The sequence below is a fragment of the Colius striatus genome, chromosome Z (assembly GCF_028858725.1).
Source record: "Colius striatus isolate bColStr4 chromosome Z, bColStr4.1.hap1, whole genome shotgun sequence".
Taxonomy (NCBI): domain Eukaryota; kingdom Metazoa; phylum Chordata; class Aves; order Coliiformes; family Coliidae; genus Colius; species Colius striatus.
Genome location: NC_084790.1, coordinates 13,962,376 through 13,982,013, shown reverse-complemented (window position 1 = coordinate 13,982,013; position 19,638 = coordinate 13,962,376). Strand labels below are relative to the sequence as shown.

General features: G+C 39.6%; 1 protein-coding gene across 4 annotated transcripts in view; it reads right to left on the bottom strand.

Moving 5' to 3' along the window:
- Positions 1–19,638, bottom strand: part of SSBP2 (single stranded DNA binding protein 2) — a 189,325-nt gene that overhangs the window by 140,432 nt on the left and 29,255 nt on the right. For all 4 annotated transcript variants that reach the window (XM_062018381.1, XM_062018382.1, XM_062018383.1 and 1 more), the window contains exons 2-3: positions 7,601–7,673; positions 333–394 (exon numbers count right to left, since the gene is read on the bottom strand). In XM_062018381.1, coding sequence (XP_061874365.1) covers positions 333–394; positions 7,601–7,673 — 135 coding nt within the window. The remainder of the gene's footprint in view (positions 1–332; positions 395–7,600; positions 7,674–19,638) is intronic.

The following is a 19,638-nucleotide window of genomic DNA, read 5'->3' as shown; positions in this document are numbered from 1 at the left end:
TGTTTCTTTCAAATCCAGTAATTTAGGATTATGTGGAATGATCTCTTAAATGCAAAATTTACTGGAAGGTGGCGAAGAAAGAAATGCAGGCAATCTTCTTTCAATGATGCTTTCTCACCAATGCAATATGCAGCACTTCTATCACATTTCCAAATGTTTTTATCTTTTTCTATAGCTAAATTTCTGTTCTTTCATTCCTCAACAAGAAAATGGTTCTTGATCCTCATCTTCACATTCCTTTTACAATGTCCACTTGAATTTCTTGCCTCCAGCTGCCAGAACTAGGAATTGATATATTCTAAAAATCAGAGGAAAAGAAAATTGATACTTACCACCACCAGGAATGCAAGAATCCTGGGGGTTCCCCCAGTGTGATGTTTTTTTCCCATCTTATCTAAAACAAAGTGATAAAAACAGAGATGTACATTTTTTGTGATCATTGTGACTAAAAAGCATTTCATAATTCATGCAGACAGAAAAAATAATAGATATTTTTAGTTAACAAAGACTTTATCACCATTCTGGATGTCTGTATTACTTACTTTATCACACACTAATATAGCTAATGTTTAAAATAATATTTTTTTATTCTAGGAGTACAGATTTTCAATTATTTTTTTTTACATTCTGAATACTTTTTTATTAATGACATATTTTGTATCATTCTGCCACTGATACATGGATTATTTTAAGGTTAAAAATGCCTGCTCAAAAATAATAATAGTAAAGTGTTAAAAAGTACGCTTAAAATGATCTAAAAGATTTTCCAATTTTTCAGTAAGGGAAACAGAGAAAAGGCAGAAACAGTGTGAGTGTTTCAGCAGGTGGCAGCCTTCCCTCCGCATTCAAAGCCAGCCACTCTACTCTCTTGCTCTACACTCTTTGAGAAGAGCTTTGCTGTGTAAGAGATAAAGTGGCAAACACCACCAGCATCACAGGTATAACCTAGTCTACCACCACTCAATGAAAATCTAAAGCTAGTTTGGCTTAGTTTGTCTGTGATGCCAACCTCTCCTGAACAGCTTTACTGGCTGTCATTTCTTTCCCACCTAGGAAGCCTGGTTTGTTTAACAGTATAAAGGAAACGCAGCTGAAGAACTCTTGCGTTTGACTTTACACGTGTTGATCAGTGAACTCATTGTACCACATAACACACGGTCACAGCATTCTGTCTGCAACAGTTTCCAAATGTTCATCTTACCTATAGTCACACAATCACAGCATGCATTAGTTAACATGCATTAACAGCATGCATTAGTTTGTCATTAACTACAAAATTAGTTTGACTATAATAAAGCCCCTGTAACTGCTTTAAGATCTCTGCTGCAAGTAACTTGAGGTCCTGCAAAAATCCACAGAACAATATACAAAAAGAATGCCTCATGTTAAAACTGGGTGGAAACAAGTGTGTTGCATGCACTCCAAATTCCCGTAGTTTAAAAACTACACATAACATTATTTCCTGTCCAATTTTTGTTAAAAAAAAAAAAGTTTAAACAAAAGCCATATTCTGCTCTGAAGTAATGGCAGACAAAAAGAAAACTATTTTAATCAAATGCTTAAACAGTGGTAGTATGAAAGGTATTTAAGGAGACAGATAGATAGATAAGATAGAGAGATAGATAAAAGTACATAAAAGTTTACTACAGAAGGTAGATAGTGTTCATTTTGCCAGAGACACTGCAAAAACTTGCATTTTTCAAAAGAGACTAAAATTTTGATTCTCCAATTTGATTCTTAAGAAATTTAAACTCACCAAAGTTATGTTAATAGCTTGCAGGAGAAGAATATGTAGGTCATACACGTACAAATATCTTTTGCATTCATATGAAGCAACTTAGTGTAATTTTGACATACTATATAAGTATTCAAAAATAATTTTACTGTTTAAAAATATTTTTAAAAGGTAATCTTGAGGCACTATCACTTTTGTTGGTAAAGTTGCCAGAATGAATGAAAGGCATGGCACTTAATAATGCCACCACCCAACAGTACTTAATATACAAAAAATGTATATTTAAAAGGTCCTGCTTAAGTTCTGGCAGATCAAAGTATTAATAAAAAGGAAAATATAGCAGCAGGATGGCGAGGGGGTATGTGGGCCCCCTGCTAAGCGCCAAGGGTGCCCTGGTGTCTGAGGATGCAGAGAAGGCTGAAGTACTGAATGCCTTCTTTGCTTCAGTCTTTACGGCCAAGGCCAACCCTCAGGAAACCCAGTCCGGTAAGGATAAGAGGATGGCCTTGACAACAGAGGACTTGCCTTGGGTGGAAGAGGAAGAGGTTAAAGACTTGTTGGCCAAGCTTAAGGCTTGTAAGTCAATGGGTCCTGATGGGATACATCCTAGAGTGCTAAGGGAGCTGGCTGATGTAATTGCTAAGCCTCTCTCCATCATTTTTGAGCACTCATGGAGGACAGGTGAGGTGCCTGAGGACTGGAGAAAGGCCAATGTCACTCCAGTCTTCAAAAAGGGCAGGAAGGATGACCCAGGAAACTACAAGCCCGGCAGCCTCACCTCCATCCCTGGAAAGGTGATGGAGTAACTCATCCTGCATGTTATCAGTGAACATATGAAGGATAAGATGGTTATCAGGGGGAGTCAACATGGCTTCACCAAGGGGAAATCCTGCTTGACCAACCTGATAGCCTTCTATGAGTGCATAACTGGCTGGCTAGATGAGGGGAGAGCAGCAGATGTCATCTACCTTGATTTCAGCAAGGCTTTTGAAACGGTCTCCCACAACATCCTCATCAGAAAGATCAGGCAGTGTGGCTTGGATGAGTGGACAGTGAGGTGGATCGAGAGCTGGCTGAATGACAGAGCCCAGAGGGTGGTGATCAATGGGACAGAATCAAGTTGGAGGCCTGTGGCCAGTGGAGTTCCACAGGGATCGGTTCTGGACCAATCTTGTTCAACATCTTCATCAACAACCTGGATGAGGGGACAGAGTGTACCCTCAGCAAGTTGGCTGATGCCACCAAACTGGGAGGACTGGCTGATTCCCCAGAAGGCTGTGCTGCCATTCAGCGGGATCTTGACTGGCTTGACAGTTGGGCAGAGAGGAACCTCATGAGGTTCAACAAGGACAAGTGCAGAGTCTTGCATCTGGGAAGGAACAATCCCATGTGCCAGAGTAGGCTGGTGGTTGATCTGCTGGAGAGCAGCTCTGCAGAGAGAGACCTGGGACTCCTGAATCATAATAAACTAATCACGAGCCAGCAATGTGCCCTCATGGCCAAGAAGGCCAATGGCATCCTAGGATGCATCAAGAAGAAAGTGGCCAGCAGGTCAAGGGAGGTTCTTCTCCCCCTCTACTCTGCCCTGGTGAGGCCTCATCTGGTCTTCAAGACCCATCTGGACATGTTCCTATGCAAACTGATCTAGGTGAACCTGCTTCTGCAGGGGGTTGGACTAGATGATCTCTAAAGGTCCCTTCCAACCCTATCATTCTATGATTCTAAAAGTCTATGAAAGCCAAAGCTACTGCAAAGGTATTACACACTTCAAAGACACGCCTCTGAGCCATACTTGTTCCTGACATGCACTGGGAATGGTTTGGGAGGACTTGTGTTGATCACCAGAAATACATAGAACTTCCTGAGAAGTTTCAAAAGCAACGTAATGAACAGATCCAATGTACAACCAAAAGAAAAAATGGTCCCTGAAACTGAAAAAACATTCAGTTAAGCCTAAAAATTACATCTACATAGAAAGCCCTCACTATGTCTAAGCATATGCTCTTTAAAGCAGAGCTTGATGAGGAAACTATCCAATTCACAGGTCTTATGCTGTTCCAGAAAGTGATAGATAAACTTGAGGACTTATGTTTTAGAGGTGAAGGAAACAAAGCTTTGAAGGCTGTACTTAACAAGAACCACAAAGTACTATTCACCTTTTAACAGATAGACCTGAAAAAGACTTCTAGACCCAACTGACTCATAGAACTATAAAACAGCTACAGATGGAAGGGATCACATGGAACAGCCTTTTGTGGTAAAGGTAACCTAGATGAGATTACTTAGCACCCTGTTGAGCTGTGTCTTGAAAACCTCCACTGGTGAGGACTTTACTGTGTCTCTGAGGAGATTGTTCCAGTGAGTGATTGTTCTCATCATAAAAAAAAAAAAAATAATTCTTTCCTGTATGAAGACGAAAACCTTCCCTGTGCAACTTCTACCCATTGCCCCTTGTCTTCTCTATTTCTTCTCCCTTCCTTATGAAGGGAGAGCCTCTGTTCTCTCTGTAGCCACTCTTTAAGTACTGGAGTACTTTGATATGGTGGTCTGAGCCTTGTCTTCCCCAAGGAGAAAAGATGTAACTTCTTCATTTCTTCCTCATAGGGCAGATTCTCCAGCCCTTTGCCTTGTGGATGACTTCTATGAAATTCAAATTAGTATTAAAAAGATACAGGAATGCTTAGGACAACCATCCCTAAGTTATCCAGCAGCAGAGTGGAATTCCATGGTATCCAAATTAAATTTTCTTGCTCTTAATTTTATCCCATTGCTCTTGGCCCCATTCTCTGGTAGATCTTTAAGGATGGGCTCTTAATCTTTGACACTTATCCATATATAGATACCAACAACTGCTGTACAGCTCAGACAATTGATATATTTTTACCTCTTTTACACTCCAGTATTCCACTTTAGAGATAATCTGAACTACATCATCTTTAACAAAATCCACCCAAACTACTATGTCAGGTGCAGACTGCCAGAACTGAGTGCATTGAGCCCAAACAGCCATGCTCTCTGGGAAGGGCTTATACCAATACGTATTTCCTCCCATGCCATCTGAGTGTCTCCTAAACCTAAAGTACTCTCACAAGCAGCTTACTGCAACAGCACAGTTTTTCACAAACCAGACAAGGATGAAAATATATAGAAAGTTTTAACTTTCATTAGATTGTAAATTAACTGGAAGACTTTTTTTTGCAGTTTTCTGAACTGATGTTCTGTTGTTGTCACCACATATGCTAATACTCTCAAAGAAAAAAAGAGTTGACCCATACAGGGAAGAGAGTTAAGGAAGAGATATTTGTGGTTTACAGTGCAGGACTCAATAGGCATTATAATGTTAAGACCTGTTGACTACACAATCAATTACCATTCTTCTGTTGTTTTGCCACTTGCTGTTTATCTCAGTTTATTTTCTTCAAGCCATATTAGTATACTATTTTTCAATCTGAAGCTATTTACTCCAATATAATTTTTTCAAAGTTTCTCCCTATCAGCAAAAACTCTTTCTGGTTCCAACATATAATCACTTACAAGTGTTATTAGTGTAGTATTTACGCTTCTGCACTGCTAATAAATGGTGTAAGTAAACTCACAGCTTTATGTGAAATCTAAGACACATCTCACACCAACTTTATGTATTACTGTTTGTCCCTGACCTGTGTTTACTGTTTTCTGGTTAGTATCAGTCTTTATTTGAAATAAAGTCGTTCTATATTTTCATATTACATTTGTTCTGAGAGTTTCTCTATAATCCAAGACTGAATTACTTTTTACAGTTAAGTTTTGAGACACCTTATTCAATGTTTTCTAGAAACCCAAATGTCATACCAGTTATACTTCTGCTAACAATTCGTTTTACAAATGTATCATAAGAACAAAATAAGCAAAATTAATCGTTTGTGGGGTATTATTTACAAATAACAGCTTTTTGGGGAAAGCCAAGATGATATTCTCCATCATTTTCTATCTTATTTTCCAATTGCTTTGTCAAAAAAAAGAAAAAAATTAAACCAATCTAGGAGGACTGGCTGATTCCCCAGAAGGCTGTGCTGCCATTCAGCAGGATCTCAACCAGCTTGAGAGTTGGGCAGAGAGGAATCTCACGAGGTTCAACAAGGACAAGTGCAGAGTCCTGCATCTGGGAAGGAAGAACCCCATGTGCCAGAGTAGGCTGGGGACTGACCTGCTGAAGAGCAGCTCTGCAGAGAGAGACCTGGGAGTCCTGGTTGATAATAAACTAAATATGAGCCAGCAATGTGCCCTTGTGGCCAAGAAGGCCAATGGCATCCTGGGATGCATCAAGAAGAAAGTGGCCAGCAGGTCAAGGGAGGTTCTGCTCCCTCTCTACTCTGCCCTGGTGAGGCCTCATCTGCAGTACTATGTCCAGTTCTGGGCTCCTCAGCTCAAGAGGGACAGAGAACTGCTGGAGAGAGTCCAGCACAGCGCCACCAAGATAATGAGGGGACTGGAACATCTTTCATATGAGGAAAGGCTGCAGGAACTGGGGCTGTTTAGTCTGGAGAAGAAGAGACTGAGGGGAGATCTTATTAACATTTACAAATATCTAAAGGGTGGGTGTCAGGAGGTTGGGACATCCCTTTTTTCCGTTGTACCTAGCAACAGGATGAGGGGTAATGAGATGAAGCTGGAACACAAAAAGTTCCATTTAAACATAAGAAACAACTATTTCATTGTGAGGGTGACGGAGCAGTGGCACTGGCTGCCCAGAGGGAGAATGTGGAGTCTCCTTCCTTGGAGGTCTTGAAGACCTGCCTGGACATGTTCCTATGTGACCTGATCTAGGTGGACCTGCTTCTGCAGGGCGGGTGGACTAGATGATCTCTAAAGGTGTCTTCCAACCCCTGCCATTCTATGATTGTATGACGATTCTATGAAAATTTACTTTACAATAAACATAAACTGCCACCACCCTTTTCTTTATCTCTGCTGTGTGAATTTTCTGTGAACACCATAAACAATGCTGTTGGTTCTCCTCCTTCCTTCTCCCACCCCCAAGATGTCATCACCAGCATAGTAATTTTATTGGGTTTTGGAGGAGTATTAGTTGAAGCAGCAAATTTTCCTTGTACATCACCTCGTCTCTATTTTCCCATCCTTCTGCTCACCATTCAGCTGTTATTATTATTTTTAATGTTCTTGTTAAAAAAGATTAAAACCAGTAATAATTCCAAAAGACCTCAACGTTTTTGGCATACAGGTAATTTTGTATCAGAGTAAATGTAAAATGCTAGGGAGACATAATTTACTTCAGTCTTCAAAAGATGCATACAAAGTCTTTGAAAGACTATAAAAAATAATAACTACTGTGTAAAGGTAAAAATTCCATTAGCAGTTGAAAGTGTTTAAGAAACAGGACCTAAATGGTTGTAGTTGTAATTGATTCCCCAGATGAAAAGAACTGAAGTGGTTAGAAGCGTGGTAAGACTACACAGACAGATCAGCAGTGCTTAAGAAAACGAGAACTGCAAGTGTATGACAGTAAGATGGAAAATACATGACTGCTGTGTATTTCGGAAGGGTACATCACTCACAATTGGAGGTATCAAAAGAAGTTAGAAGGTCATAAAAACAAGAGTACTGTTGATGCATTCTCTAACATGCACAATTGTACCAGAAAACAGATTATCTCAGTGTGGTAGCAAATTACAGCAAAAATAGTTATGCAAAGGCATGTGAAATGACATGGCAAACTGGCTGTGAATAGAATCAGAAATCTATGCTGAGCAATGTAAACATATAGTCAAGCTTACCACTGCTATTTATTACAGACCAATGTATATTTACTTCACTTGCACACACTGGAAAGTTGGGTAAGAGAAAAAGAAGGATAGGGAAACATACCTCTGATAAAAATGTTTGCGCTGACTTCTGTGCTCCTACATGAAGCAGATATTCATATACATACAGTGCTAACCTGAAAAATAAACAAAAAGGATAATATTTAGTATTGTGCATTTATTTGCTCCTCTTCTTTGGAAACGAAGGATTATCAGAAGTTTGAGGTGCCCTCTATTGCCTTTCACAAACCACCACATATTGAACATGCCAAATCTATTGCCTATATCAGAATTTTTAAACTAGACATGTAGGTCAGTCTGAGGTGTTTAAATAGTAGTTAATTAAATATTATTAAATCCCCAAATTACTTAATGTCAACATTGTTAATGATATTTGGACAAGTGCCCAGCGAGCTAACAATTGACCTACTGCTGCTCCATATCTGCCCATTCTATACTATGCTTACTACAAATACAATGTCCTCATAAAACAACATCAATTCTTTTTCCAGATCAAATTGTTTTCACATGGAATGGGTCAAGCTGTTGGCACACTTGAACAATACCCTGTGTTTATGCAATGAAGATCCAAACTTCAGGCCATGTGAGGAAAAGTAATCCCAGCATCCACCCACGACATGCATCAACCACTTCTCTCAAGCGAGTGCAGACAGATTTTTAGATTCTTTCTGACTTGTGCATCTAGGAGCTTCGATGTCAACAGAGCTACAAATGACTGTCACAGCTCCCAGAGGAGCTTCTGAAAATGTGATCTTCAGCACCCAGGAACATCTCCAACTAAGTCGAAAGAACTGGAATCTCACAGCAGAAAGGGGACTCATTCCTTGAACGACTACTCATCACAGCTTGTGATGGGAAGCCTTGTTCAGCAGCCCAAGTACAGGGGAACAGTAACAACAACCTATTTCTATTGATATAAGCTAGCTAGGCTAGACTTGAATTAGAAAACCAAAGTAGTAACACTTCCTGTTCCTCAGCTGACTCCCCAGAGAGGCTCCCATCTGTCTGTAGATTCAAGTTTCAAGCCTCATTTAAAAAAATGATTTAATAATAATACTTGGAAATTCTCTCTGCAACAGTCAAAGGAAAGAAAGTAACACTGTGCCTCTTTTAAACTTGCTAACTGCACTGTTTTTAAGAAGTAAAATGTATTTGCATGCACTCTGTGATATACCATTATTCTTATCAGAAATATTTACTATTTGTATTAAAAAATACAGAGTTCAACAAAGTAGAGTCAGAGAATATCTGTTTTCCTGATGCTATTCAATGCATTATACAATATTTCATGGCACTGACAGAGTACTAATTATCATACTAACCTATTAGGCATGAAATTTTAGAATCTAGGAGAGGCATTCCATAAAAATTGTTTTCACTAGTTGTTTATACTTTGTACATGCAATATATACACTGTTCTACTCTCCAACTTCAAAAGCAAAAATGTACTTTTTCCTCAAGTTAAAAAAAAACAAGATAATCAAAACATGACTGGCTTTACTTTGAACCTTGAGAAGGGTCATATCCACTTTTTAACTTTAATATTTTACAGAACAGTTATTAGTTTGCATTGTTTCATATAAAAAAAATGCAGAATTCAGTGTGCCAAGCAGAAAACACTTGGTCCTTCTAATGGAGATCAGCATGATCCAGTGTTTGACTGCAAGGCAACTCAGAGAGGACACAGTGATATACCTCTATAAGTAACAGAGAGGATCATGCTCCCTCTAGCCTCTCATCTCAAAACCACAGTTGCATCAGTCAAAAACAAACAAAAAAATAGTGTCACATCTTGCTGACTTAATTCTCCACAGTTCAGTCATCATTCAATTTTTAAGCATTAAATAGTTTTAGACAAAATCAAATAACTGAGCAACATGTAAAAGGCAGAGAAGCAGCACTTTCAACAACAGGCAAGATGACTTTAATACCCCATAACGCTTTAAAGCATCTCATTCGTCTTCTGAGATTCCCTTTTTGTTCTTATCAAAACATGAAGCCTGCAGTCCAGATAAAAGGATTTGTGTGATCATATCTTTTCTACCCTGCAAAGGAAAGCAAAACAGCACAAAACCCAGGAGTTTATTGCAGGTGCACCACCTTCATACATCTGCCATCTATTGAAAGCTTTAGCAAATACTGCACCATGATACCCAAACTGACAGCACAATACTTTAATATCAAGACAGATTTGTAGGTCTCATCTCAGGACTCTTGGAGTTTACCTGCAAAACACAGCACACTGCCATGCTCCAGCACAAACCAACATCGCTACCCTGTGCCTATCTTCACTCGTCCAGAAAATCCAAGATATTTCATCACTGCAAAAGACAACCCTAAAACTTTAACACATGGAATGTGCCAATTAAGCATAATTAACACTACAAAAACATCTCCCAACTCTTTGACATGCATTATTACATCTTGGCCTAAACACACTAGCAGTGAAATGAAACAATGCAACAATTATGTCTATTATTTGTGGAGGTAAACGTGGCATATTTCAGGAAAAGAATAACTATGACAGGTTTTAGGCTTCCACAGGATCCGCCTGTGGTAAACCAAGAGTGGGTCCACACCTGACAACAGAACTGCCTGTCTCCTGTGACCACAAAGCCAGGACCACCTTTCACAAACGTGAGGCAGAAGGCACAACACAAAATAACTTGATTGGGTCTTATTAGATCTAAATTACTGGTCCATCCCTAGTTATTACGCTGTCAGGAAGTCTTTACAGAAGTTAACAGCATTATAGCTTCATTCAGAAATAAATGCATTTACCACAGAGATCAAAGGAAAGATACTGTGTTTTACTGCCTTAGTTGCAGCAAAAAGATCAGTGGAAAGTGATGCTCTGAGGAAAGACAGCAAAGAAACTCAAAACAAATTCAACACTGTTTAACAAAAATTACCAGACATATGAACTTTAACTATACCATAAGACTAGACTACAATAAACTTAGGCTACAGTCCAAGTGTGTAAAATTTAACAAATAATAAACTATTGAGAATCTCAGCAGAAGACTAAGAAGGTAACAGTGAGTTGGTCTTCAACACGAAAGGACTTATGTTTGAAGTGGCATTTTAAAAGACAGCTTTTACTCATTAAACTGGTGTGAGAAACGGTGTAAAAGCAGCAAGCAGACATATGTTAAATTTCCACATTTGCATACTTGTTGACATCTCATGAGTAATGTGAGGAAAAAATATTTCCAATCAATTTATGACAACGTAGAAATGATTTTTGTTAAAGACATGCCATGGGCTAGAGTTTCCCCCTCCCCACCAAGATAATTCATCTACAGCCTGATAAAGCATTTAATCTGTCTAAAAAAAAAAAAAAAAAAAAAAGTTACTCTAGCTCTTATTGCTACAGTGCTCATTTTGATACACTGGTGTTTTTCCTGAAGTTGCTGCTTTAATTGGACAAGGCATTCAGATATCCTACAAGTACCTACTGAACTCCAACTAGAAGTACCCTTTACTCAAACAGTTATCAGAATATTATTGTGAAATAAACAGTAATCTCTCTTAACTGAGATGAGGAAATCACCTTCTAACACATTCGGTGGGATGACGCAATTAGTTTAATGAGTTGGTAAAGTCCTCCAATTCCAAGTCAAAAGATTAACACAAAACTTTGCATAAAAGGCAGTAAAAACCTGAAAGAACCAGGAAGTTGTTCATCTTATTTGGTTTTGGCACCTGATTTGGTGCACTCCCTGCACCAGTCTGCAAGCTTCATTGACTGTATATAGGGTACTGCACCAGTTATTCAGACAGTGTATGTCTATAGAAGAAGGGCTCAAGTTATTGTCATAAAGTCTTTCTGGAAAGAACTCACCCACAAAAGGTAGAACAGTATTACTTTTGTTCATTCCATGAAGCTGTGTATCAAGCAAGTTTCTGCCTCTCAATTTAAGACTGAAACTTCAAGCATCGAGTTTGGTTTATCGCTAACTTCTAGGGAGACAAAGAACAAAAGGTGAGTGTCCACATTTTCCTTTGAAGTTCAAAAGCTGGGCTTAGAAGAATAAGGAACTGCAATACATCAGTTTCTGGTTTCTCTTGAAAGCTGCCCATTAAACCTGCCAAAATAAAGCAACTATCATATACAGCTTCATGCAGTTGAGCAAAAAGTGTAGTTTCTTTTATTGTTTTATTAGCCATATATCATGATTTAAAATATATCTAATTTAACTGGTGGTGTCTACCCAGTATGAAAGAAGTTAGTAAATCAATGTGATGGAGCAAGAGCTTGCAGCTCCACAGGTCTGGCAGTGTGTGAAAGAAGAGTTCAGGTTCAGGACCTGCCTTCTTCACTATAAAATCTATGACAGTGAATGAGTGAACGTCACAGAAGTGTGTCTAGCTGCTACCACCTCCTCCACTGACAATAGACATTATACTGTTAAAATCTGATGCTGGATTACAGATGTGTAATGGGAATGTTCCAGATCTGAGCATCACCACGATAGATCTACCATTTCCGTATTGTTATGGTTTCATTTTTTAAAAACTGTTTATGTTTGGAAAGTTCTGCACATGACACACCATCCAGCTAACTTCTGCAGCCTTAAACAGTAAATAAAGAACACCATGAAAACTAGGAAATCAATATCCGTACATAATTTTTAGTTCGTGTGAAGAAGAGTGAAGCAACTGAGTAACATTTAAAATAGCTCAACCGTATGTTTCAGGAAATCTGCAGTATTTCAAAATCACCACTCTAAACCTATACAGAGAAGCAGCCATTTTGTTTGTTTTGAAAAAGGTATATAGCCTGTATTTCAAATCCAGAGACTCCTAGGAATCCCACTCATTTAATATTGGAATATAAATGTCCTTCTCTGAATTAAGAAAAAATAGCCCTGAATCTGTGTTTTAAATATAATACAGCAGCTAAAACCATTCCAAATTTAGCATTTCTTGAAGAAATGTTCTTGAATCCATCAATCCAGAACTGCTCTGAAGTTCCTGATGGTGAGCTGATTTTGCTAAGTTTCAACTAACAACAGCATTTATTTTTTTCAAGAAAGATTCACATTTTTTTCAATTATCCATGACAAGAGGACTTAGCTGCAAAAGCTGAACCCTGCAGAGCCACCAGTACATACCTCTACTCACTTTCCCCATACAATGGGAACATCAATTTGGATGCAGCATCACACTCAAGCTATATCTGAGAACTTAGTTATGCTTTTTTCATTTGCTTTCATGTGTATTAACAATGGCCCTGACATTAGAGTGATTTATTTGCACACACACCCTACAACATCAGCTCTCCCTGGCATGCCATTTCACCTACACATAATTTACATTTTGGGTTGCTTAGCTTGAGGCCAGTAGACTGCTCCTTTCGAAAGCCTCTAATCATAACAATCTACTGGGTTTTTTTCCAGCTCAAAACATGATCTGTGTTAATGCTAGTGCTCTGTATCCTATCAATGATGTGATCAGTTTTCTTAGAAACACCTGGGTACTAAGAGAAAGCCAAACATTGCTCTGAGGAAGCAGTATGTCCCAAAGGAGATACTCAAAGTTTGCTTGGCTATGTGTACTGCCTTTTCTGAGATCTTCAATTACAGCCCTTCAAACACAGCCAGCATAAAAGTGTATATACTCAACATCATTCATATCCATTTATTTCCTCCTCTCTCTGTAGATAGCAGAAAACATTCTCCTTGTATGTACTGAAATATTTGGGGACTATATCCAGTGTGATAATGAACAGTGGCCTCAATGCCTTTTATTAAGCTGATGCTGCTTGTCAAATAAAAGCTGATCATTCTCCATAGAATCATAGAATGGTAGGAGTTGGAAGGGACCTTTAGAGATCATCTAGTCCAATCCCCTTGCAGAAGCAGGTTCACCTAGATCAGGTCACACAGGAACACGTCCAGGCGGGCCTTGAAGACCTCCAAGGAAGGAGCCTCCACAACTCCTCTGGGCAGCCTGTGCCACTGCTCCCTCACCCTCACAGTGAAATAGTTTTTTCTTATGTTTAAGTGGAACTTTTTGTGTTCCAGCTTCATCCCATTACCCCTTGTCCTGTTGCTAGATACAACAGAAAAAAGGGATGTCCCAGCCTCCCGACACCCACCCTTTAGATATTTGTAAACATTAATAAGATCTCCCCTCAGTCTCTTCTTCTCCAGACTAAACAGCCCCAGTTCCCGCAGCCTTTCCTCATATGAAAGATGTTCCAGTCCCCTGATCATCTTGGTGGCGCTGTGCTGGACTCTCTGCAGAAGTTCTCTATCTCTCTTGAGCTGAGGAGCCCAGAACTGGACACAGTACTGCAGATGAGGCCTCACGAGGGCAGAGTAGAGAGGGAGCAGAACCTCCCTTGACCTGCTGGCCACTTTCTTCTTGATGCATCCTAGTATGCCATTGGCCTTCCTGGCCATGAAGGCACATTGCTGGCTCATGGTTACGACTCATGAGTCCCAGGTCTCTCTCTGCAGAGCTGCTCTTCAGTGGTTCAACCCCCAGCCTGTACTGGTACATAGGCTTGTTTCTGCCCCGGTGCAGGACTCTGCACGTGTCCTTGTTGAACCTCATGAGGTTCCTCTCTGCCCAACTCTCAAGCTGGTTGAGATCCTGCTGAATGGCAGCACAGCCTTCTGGGGAATCAGCCAGTCCTCCCAGTTTGGTGTCATCAGGGAACATGCTGAGGGTACACTCTGTCCCCTCATCCAGGTCATTGATGAAGATGTTGAACAAGACTGGCCATAGAACCAAATCCTGTGTAACTCAATTGTTCATTCAAGTTTTACAGACAGGGCAAACCTTCTACCATGATTCTGGGTGAGTAGACTCACTTCTAGTCTCTCTTCCACTTGCTTGCTTGCAAGACACTCTGAAAATATGCCTCATTAAGCCTGGTCATTCTCTCCTTGGTTATATATACTGTTTCAAGTGTTAAAAACAGTTGCAACCTAGTAAGTGTCTTTTTATTTTACTCTAATAATATTAGAAATAACAGCAGGGTTTCTTCAGTTTTCCCATCTACTTGCAACTCACAAACCCCTTTTGCATCCTAATTTCTCATGCTTTTACTACTTAACCATCTGTAGAAATCAAGCACTATGTCCAACAACACACTGCCTTGTGCAGCAGTATAAAACTGAACTTTGGACAGGTATTTGGTACTCATTGCTCTTCTGAAAGATCAGAGATACATTCTGTGGTGGTGTCTACAGTCTCTCCCACGAGCACTTAATTTCATGGTTTTACATACTCTCATCTCCTAAGAACGTCTTGGTTTGTGCTGTCACTCTTAGCACAGTGTTTCCTGCTCTACTTTCATCTGACTCTAGTTGAATTTCATATTCATTTTTGTCTCAGGTCCCAGCTACAAAGTATTGCAAAATTAAAACAATTTTCTGTAGACTCCATTTTGAATGGGATATTTCCATTGATTTCCAAATACTCCATCAAAAGGTAGATTTTCTTGATGACAGCTAAGGTTTCAAATAAAAATCTTTGTCCATCTTGCATCTACGTTTTGCACATATATTCCTCAAAAAGTTTTCCTGTAGAATTTCACAGGCTTCCTAGCCCATGATTAAGAAAGAAGTAAGGCTTATGCATGTGAAACTTTGTATATATTCAGCTATATTTGTTTATATAACAAAATCATATACCTTCCTGCAGACCTAGCTCCCTTGGGTCACTAGAACTACAGTATTATTCCCACAATACTCCTAGTGAAAGTTGCTGAAAATCTCAAATGCATCAGCAGCTGCAAGACTTGGAAATAAGACTACCTTACTTTCATTTGCAAATGACAGATGAAAATGAAGAATGAAATGGACTTTTTCAGTGTTTAAGGAGTTTCCCAGTGCTCTATGCCTCCAGCTGCTCAGGTGCCACCTACCTCTGCTTTGACAGACTGGGTGTTTTTGCTGCCTTCCCTCCCATCTTCTTCCTCTCCGAACCTAACCAGGCTAGAAAGCTAAACCATTTACATATACCACATTACAGACAGTTCTTTCCTCTTTATGTGCGTTGAAAGATTGTGCCCCTTCCTTCTTCTCAGTACTTGGGGAAAAGGATTACTCCAGACTAGCCAAACTGATGCTGACGGCAATCTTTTGTCACCCAGGATGAGACTGCTGCAGTGCAGGAAGTGAGACAAGCTCTTTGGATGCTCTGGTCACTTGCAGAGACCACAGGGAGTAAAATGCCTTTACTTTTTAATTCTCAAGGCTGTCCAACTCAAAGCCAAACTGCTGCTCATGTAGCCTTTGACCCTTTTAATTATCATTAAGGGCAAGCTACTCATGCTAAACTAAACCAATTCTTTCACATACAAAGAAAAAAGGCCAAGTTCATCCAACCATTCACTGCCACTGAGGATCCAAAACATCCTCTTCTCACTAATCTCTCATTTCTTCTCCCCTTCCCTGCTAGGGGATTAGAAAATTAACCCAATCAAAAAAAAGTGAATGGTTTTCTGCTTGACAAGTGAGCTGAATTACCTTGCCAAGGGCCAAAGCAGGCACACGGGAACAGCAAGAAGCAGGGGTGCTCATTTTGGCAGTCTTGGGCTGCTAACACAGCTCAATCCGCACTGTCAATTCCTCCTACTATCTAGAATCTCAAACTTGGCAGTTGACAAAAACATATGTATTTGTACAGTAACCTCTAAGTAGTTTTTTAGGTTTAAACCATATAAACTATTCAATCTACCATAAACGTCAACTAAAAAAACAGTTACATGACAAAACACATTTTGAAGTGTAAGTTGAGACTTTTATAAAAATTCATGAGGTTCCACCTCTTCCTGATAATAAATGTTGTAATCTTCATCTTCCCTACTGTTTTCAATGGGATAGTAAAAGGTTTTTACATGCTATTTTTCCCCTGGTATATAATTTGCTACAGTTAACAAGTTTTAATGCAATGCATCCTGCCTTGGCAGTAAGCAGAGCTAGCAGCATGGAGCTATCATAAGGAGAATCACCGGCATATAGCAAAGCATAGACATGGTCCTTAGCAAAATGCAAATTTCAAAGTTATACACATGCCACAGGATTACTGGTTGGTGGTACCTAGCTGAGCAGCTACTACATGACATTTCTTTGCAGAGTAAAAATGCTTATTACATATGACAGAAGAATCAGCATATATGACAGTTGTATCAGCAGAAACCAAGGCTGATGCTGACCAATGACTCTGCGAAGACCAGGTTTCACTGTTTCCACTTGTCACAGACTCTGCTCAAAGGAGAAACTAACTTGCAAAATCTGGCAGTGAGTGAAGTGTTTTAAAATCATATACAAAGAAAGAATACATTTATATTTATACATCGTTGGAAAAACAGGGTTTGGCTTCTAACCAATGCCTTGGTATGATGCACAGACTGTTGAGAACACTGCAGCACAACTGGTCCTTCAGCACTGTTTACCTACAGCACGGGCAGGTATTGCCTTCTCAAGGTACAGCAGCCTGAGAGGCTACCACCTTCAACAATTTATGGTGCTCTTTTAGATGGAGGAGTCTCTCCACCCCACAATGAGATGCATCGATGAGTGTTGCAGGTGCTGCCTGTCTGCTTCAGCACAAAGTCGGCCAGATAACATCTGATCAGCTTCAGCAGCAACTAGAGCCACAATGGCTTACATTGCACAGATGCCAGCAATGGGTTACCATGGCTCTGTTGTAGTAATAGCTCCCAGCAATGGAGTAATATTATCTTAAAATATTACATCTGTTCCTAAAGCAACTGCCTAGCCTGGAGCAGAAAGAATTTTTCCCTGTCAACAGCAGCACCAGGAGAAGGCTGAGGAGAAGGAAGCATGAATGCATGCAGCCAGCTCCCCAAGGACAAGCTAGACTCAGATTCGTACCGCCTGGATACAAAATGCCCATCAGCACCACAGAGTGAGTTTCTTCATTCATATGAAGAAAACAATATTTCTGAGCATCTGGCTCCTAGAAGGACCCATGTTTTTTGCTAGTAGCATTCCCAGCTCTCCTCAGGAAGTGTAGGTTCAGTATCTTATTAAACATGGTGGGTTAGCCCACAACATTGAATATTACCAGGGATCACTGCTACAGAAACCTAAGATTCTCTCTTCAAAACTATAGGGTGAGACAGCAGATTAGAATCTCACTTGTTGAAACATTGCATGAAGAAGTGGAAGAGGACCCTGGCTGATACCACAGACAGGTTGGAGGTCTCACACTGCTGGTCACCTTTGTAAGAACCACAATTAATGTTGTGCATTTTTTCTCTTTTAAAAGAACATGATGATTAAACCCAATTGCAGATAATCAGTCAAATAAAGATTGCATTATTCCTTTCCACTCACTGCATACTCTTTTTAAACTCTATTAAGAAGAAAATTCCACACTCCGAGGTTGATTAGGATGCTCTAAAGAGCTCTCTTGTAGGTTGCAGAAACTGGCACATTACTGTAGGAATATGTCAGTGCACAGGTTTCTACTCACTGGCTGATGGGGCAGCTAACTGGTAACAGACACAAATCCAGTCATCAACTTGGAAAGCCACTGAGTTGATTCTGCCAGGTCTTTTGGCATACCTGTATGGCAGCTCATAAATAAGGCTGAAAGGTTGGGGTTCAGTGAGCATCATAAAACTGTGGCAGTTTCTAGTGCACACAGATCTCCTCTTGTAAAAGGCTGAAAGTTTTGGAGGAAAGACTTGTAAGTTTAGTGGCTAAGCTAGATAAAACGCATCTCAGACTTACTAGCAAAACGTTTTCTGAATTTCAGGGTAAGTTTCCTTTTGGAGTCAAATAGCCAAAGTCAGACTATCACTAATACTCCTGGCTGGCAGATAATCTCAATCACAAACTGAAATAATGAATATTATCACCTAAGAATAAAATAGGATACTTCCAGAAGACACAATCAATCATGAAATGTATGCCGAATTAAGAGGGAAGGAGAGGAAATAAGGATGAAGATACAAGTAATAACAAGTGATCTTATGATCAGGAATTACATGGGACAACAAAACTGTGGATTAATTTCCTTGAGTATCTATCTAAAAAATGATGATGGAAAGTAATTCGACTGACTCTGAAATGGCAGCATTTTCTTCTGTAGAGAGGAAGTTCTGAAAGTATCAGAGTAAAGCTAACAGATTTCAGAAATCAAACAAATTCAAGGAATTAGCAGAATGGGTTTATTTAAGGAAAATCGGATAATCTAAATGAAAAAAGTGCAAGACACGTGATTCAGGCTATATAAAAAAAACCTCAATGGGAAATATGAATGGAAGACAGACACGAAAAAGTAAGAGATTACTCTAAGAGACTACATCAGAAATTCCTCACTGACCCAAGAAAATGGTTCAATGACAACAACAAAAAGGAATATTGCAGTGTAAAGGAACAAGACAACCATACAGTTGACAAACGCAGAAACAGTGAAGTGGCAAAAGCATTGCAATGAGCAAGGATACTAATAAGGTGACAAGAACAAAACCTATTATCACCAAAGAACATGAGTTCCACTATACAGTGCAAAAAGCATGCACAACAAAGAGAAGGTAGGGAAGTCTGAAGTCTTGGTGTATGCTTTGTTTCTATCTCCATAAAACAGCAGAAGAAAGCATTACTACTGAAATACAACAGGAAGACAAACAGCAGGAGGAAAGAAGAGGTTAAAGAGGTTAAAGGGTTAAAGAACAGCTCAGTAACAGCTGTACTACAGGGGAGAGGGCTGGAGCACACTGCCTCAAAAGTGCCAAGAAATGAGCCAAAAATATTGTCTGAACTTGGAAAAACCTAAGAAAATTTAGCACACATCTTTTGAAAAGGCAATAAGAATGAACCCAGCACTCAGAAATAATCTTTACCACTACAAAATTTCACCTTTTTTTGACCAGATGAGCCATAAATGTGACATAGGCTCAATTTCTTAAGAACAAATCACAGGAATTCTACTTCAGAAAATCTAAATCACTTCTCTGACAGGAGATCCAGAGATCCCAGAAATGGGAAAAGCAGACTTTGATCTCAGCATAAATATTGTTGGCCTCTGCCAGGAGAAGCATCCAATGGCAGCCTTGGGTGCATGTTACAGTGCGCCACATATAGCAAC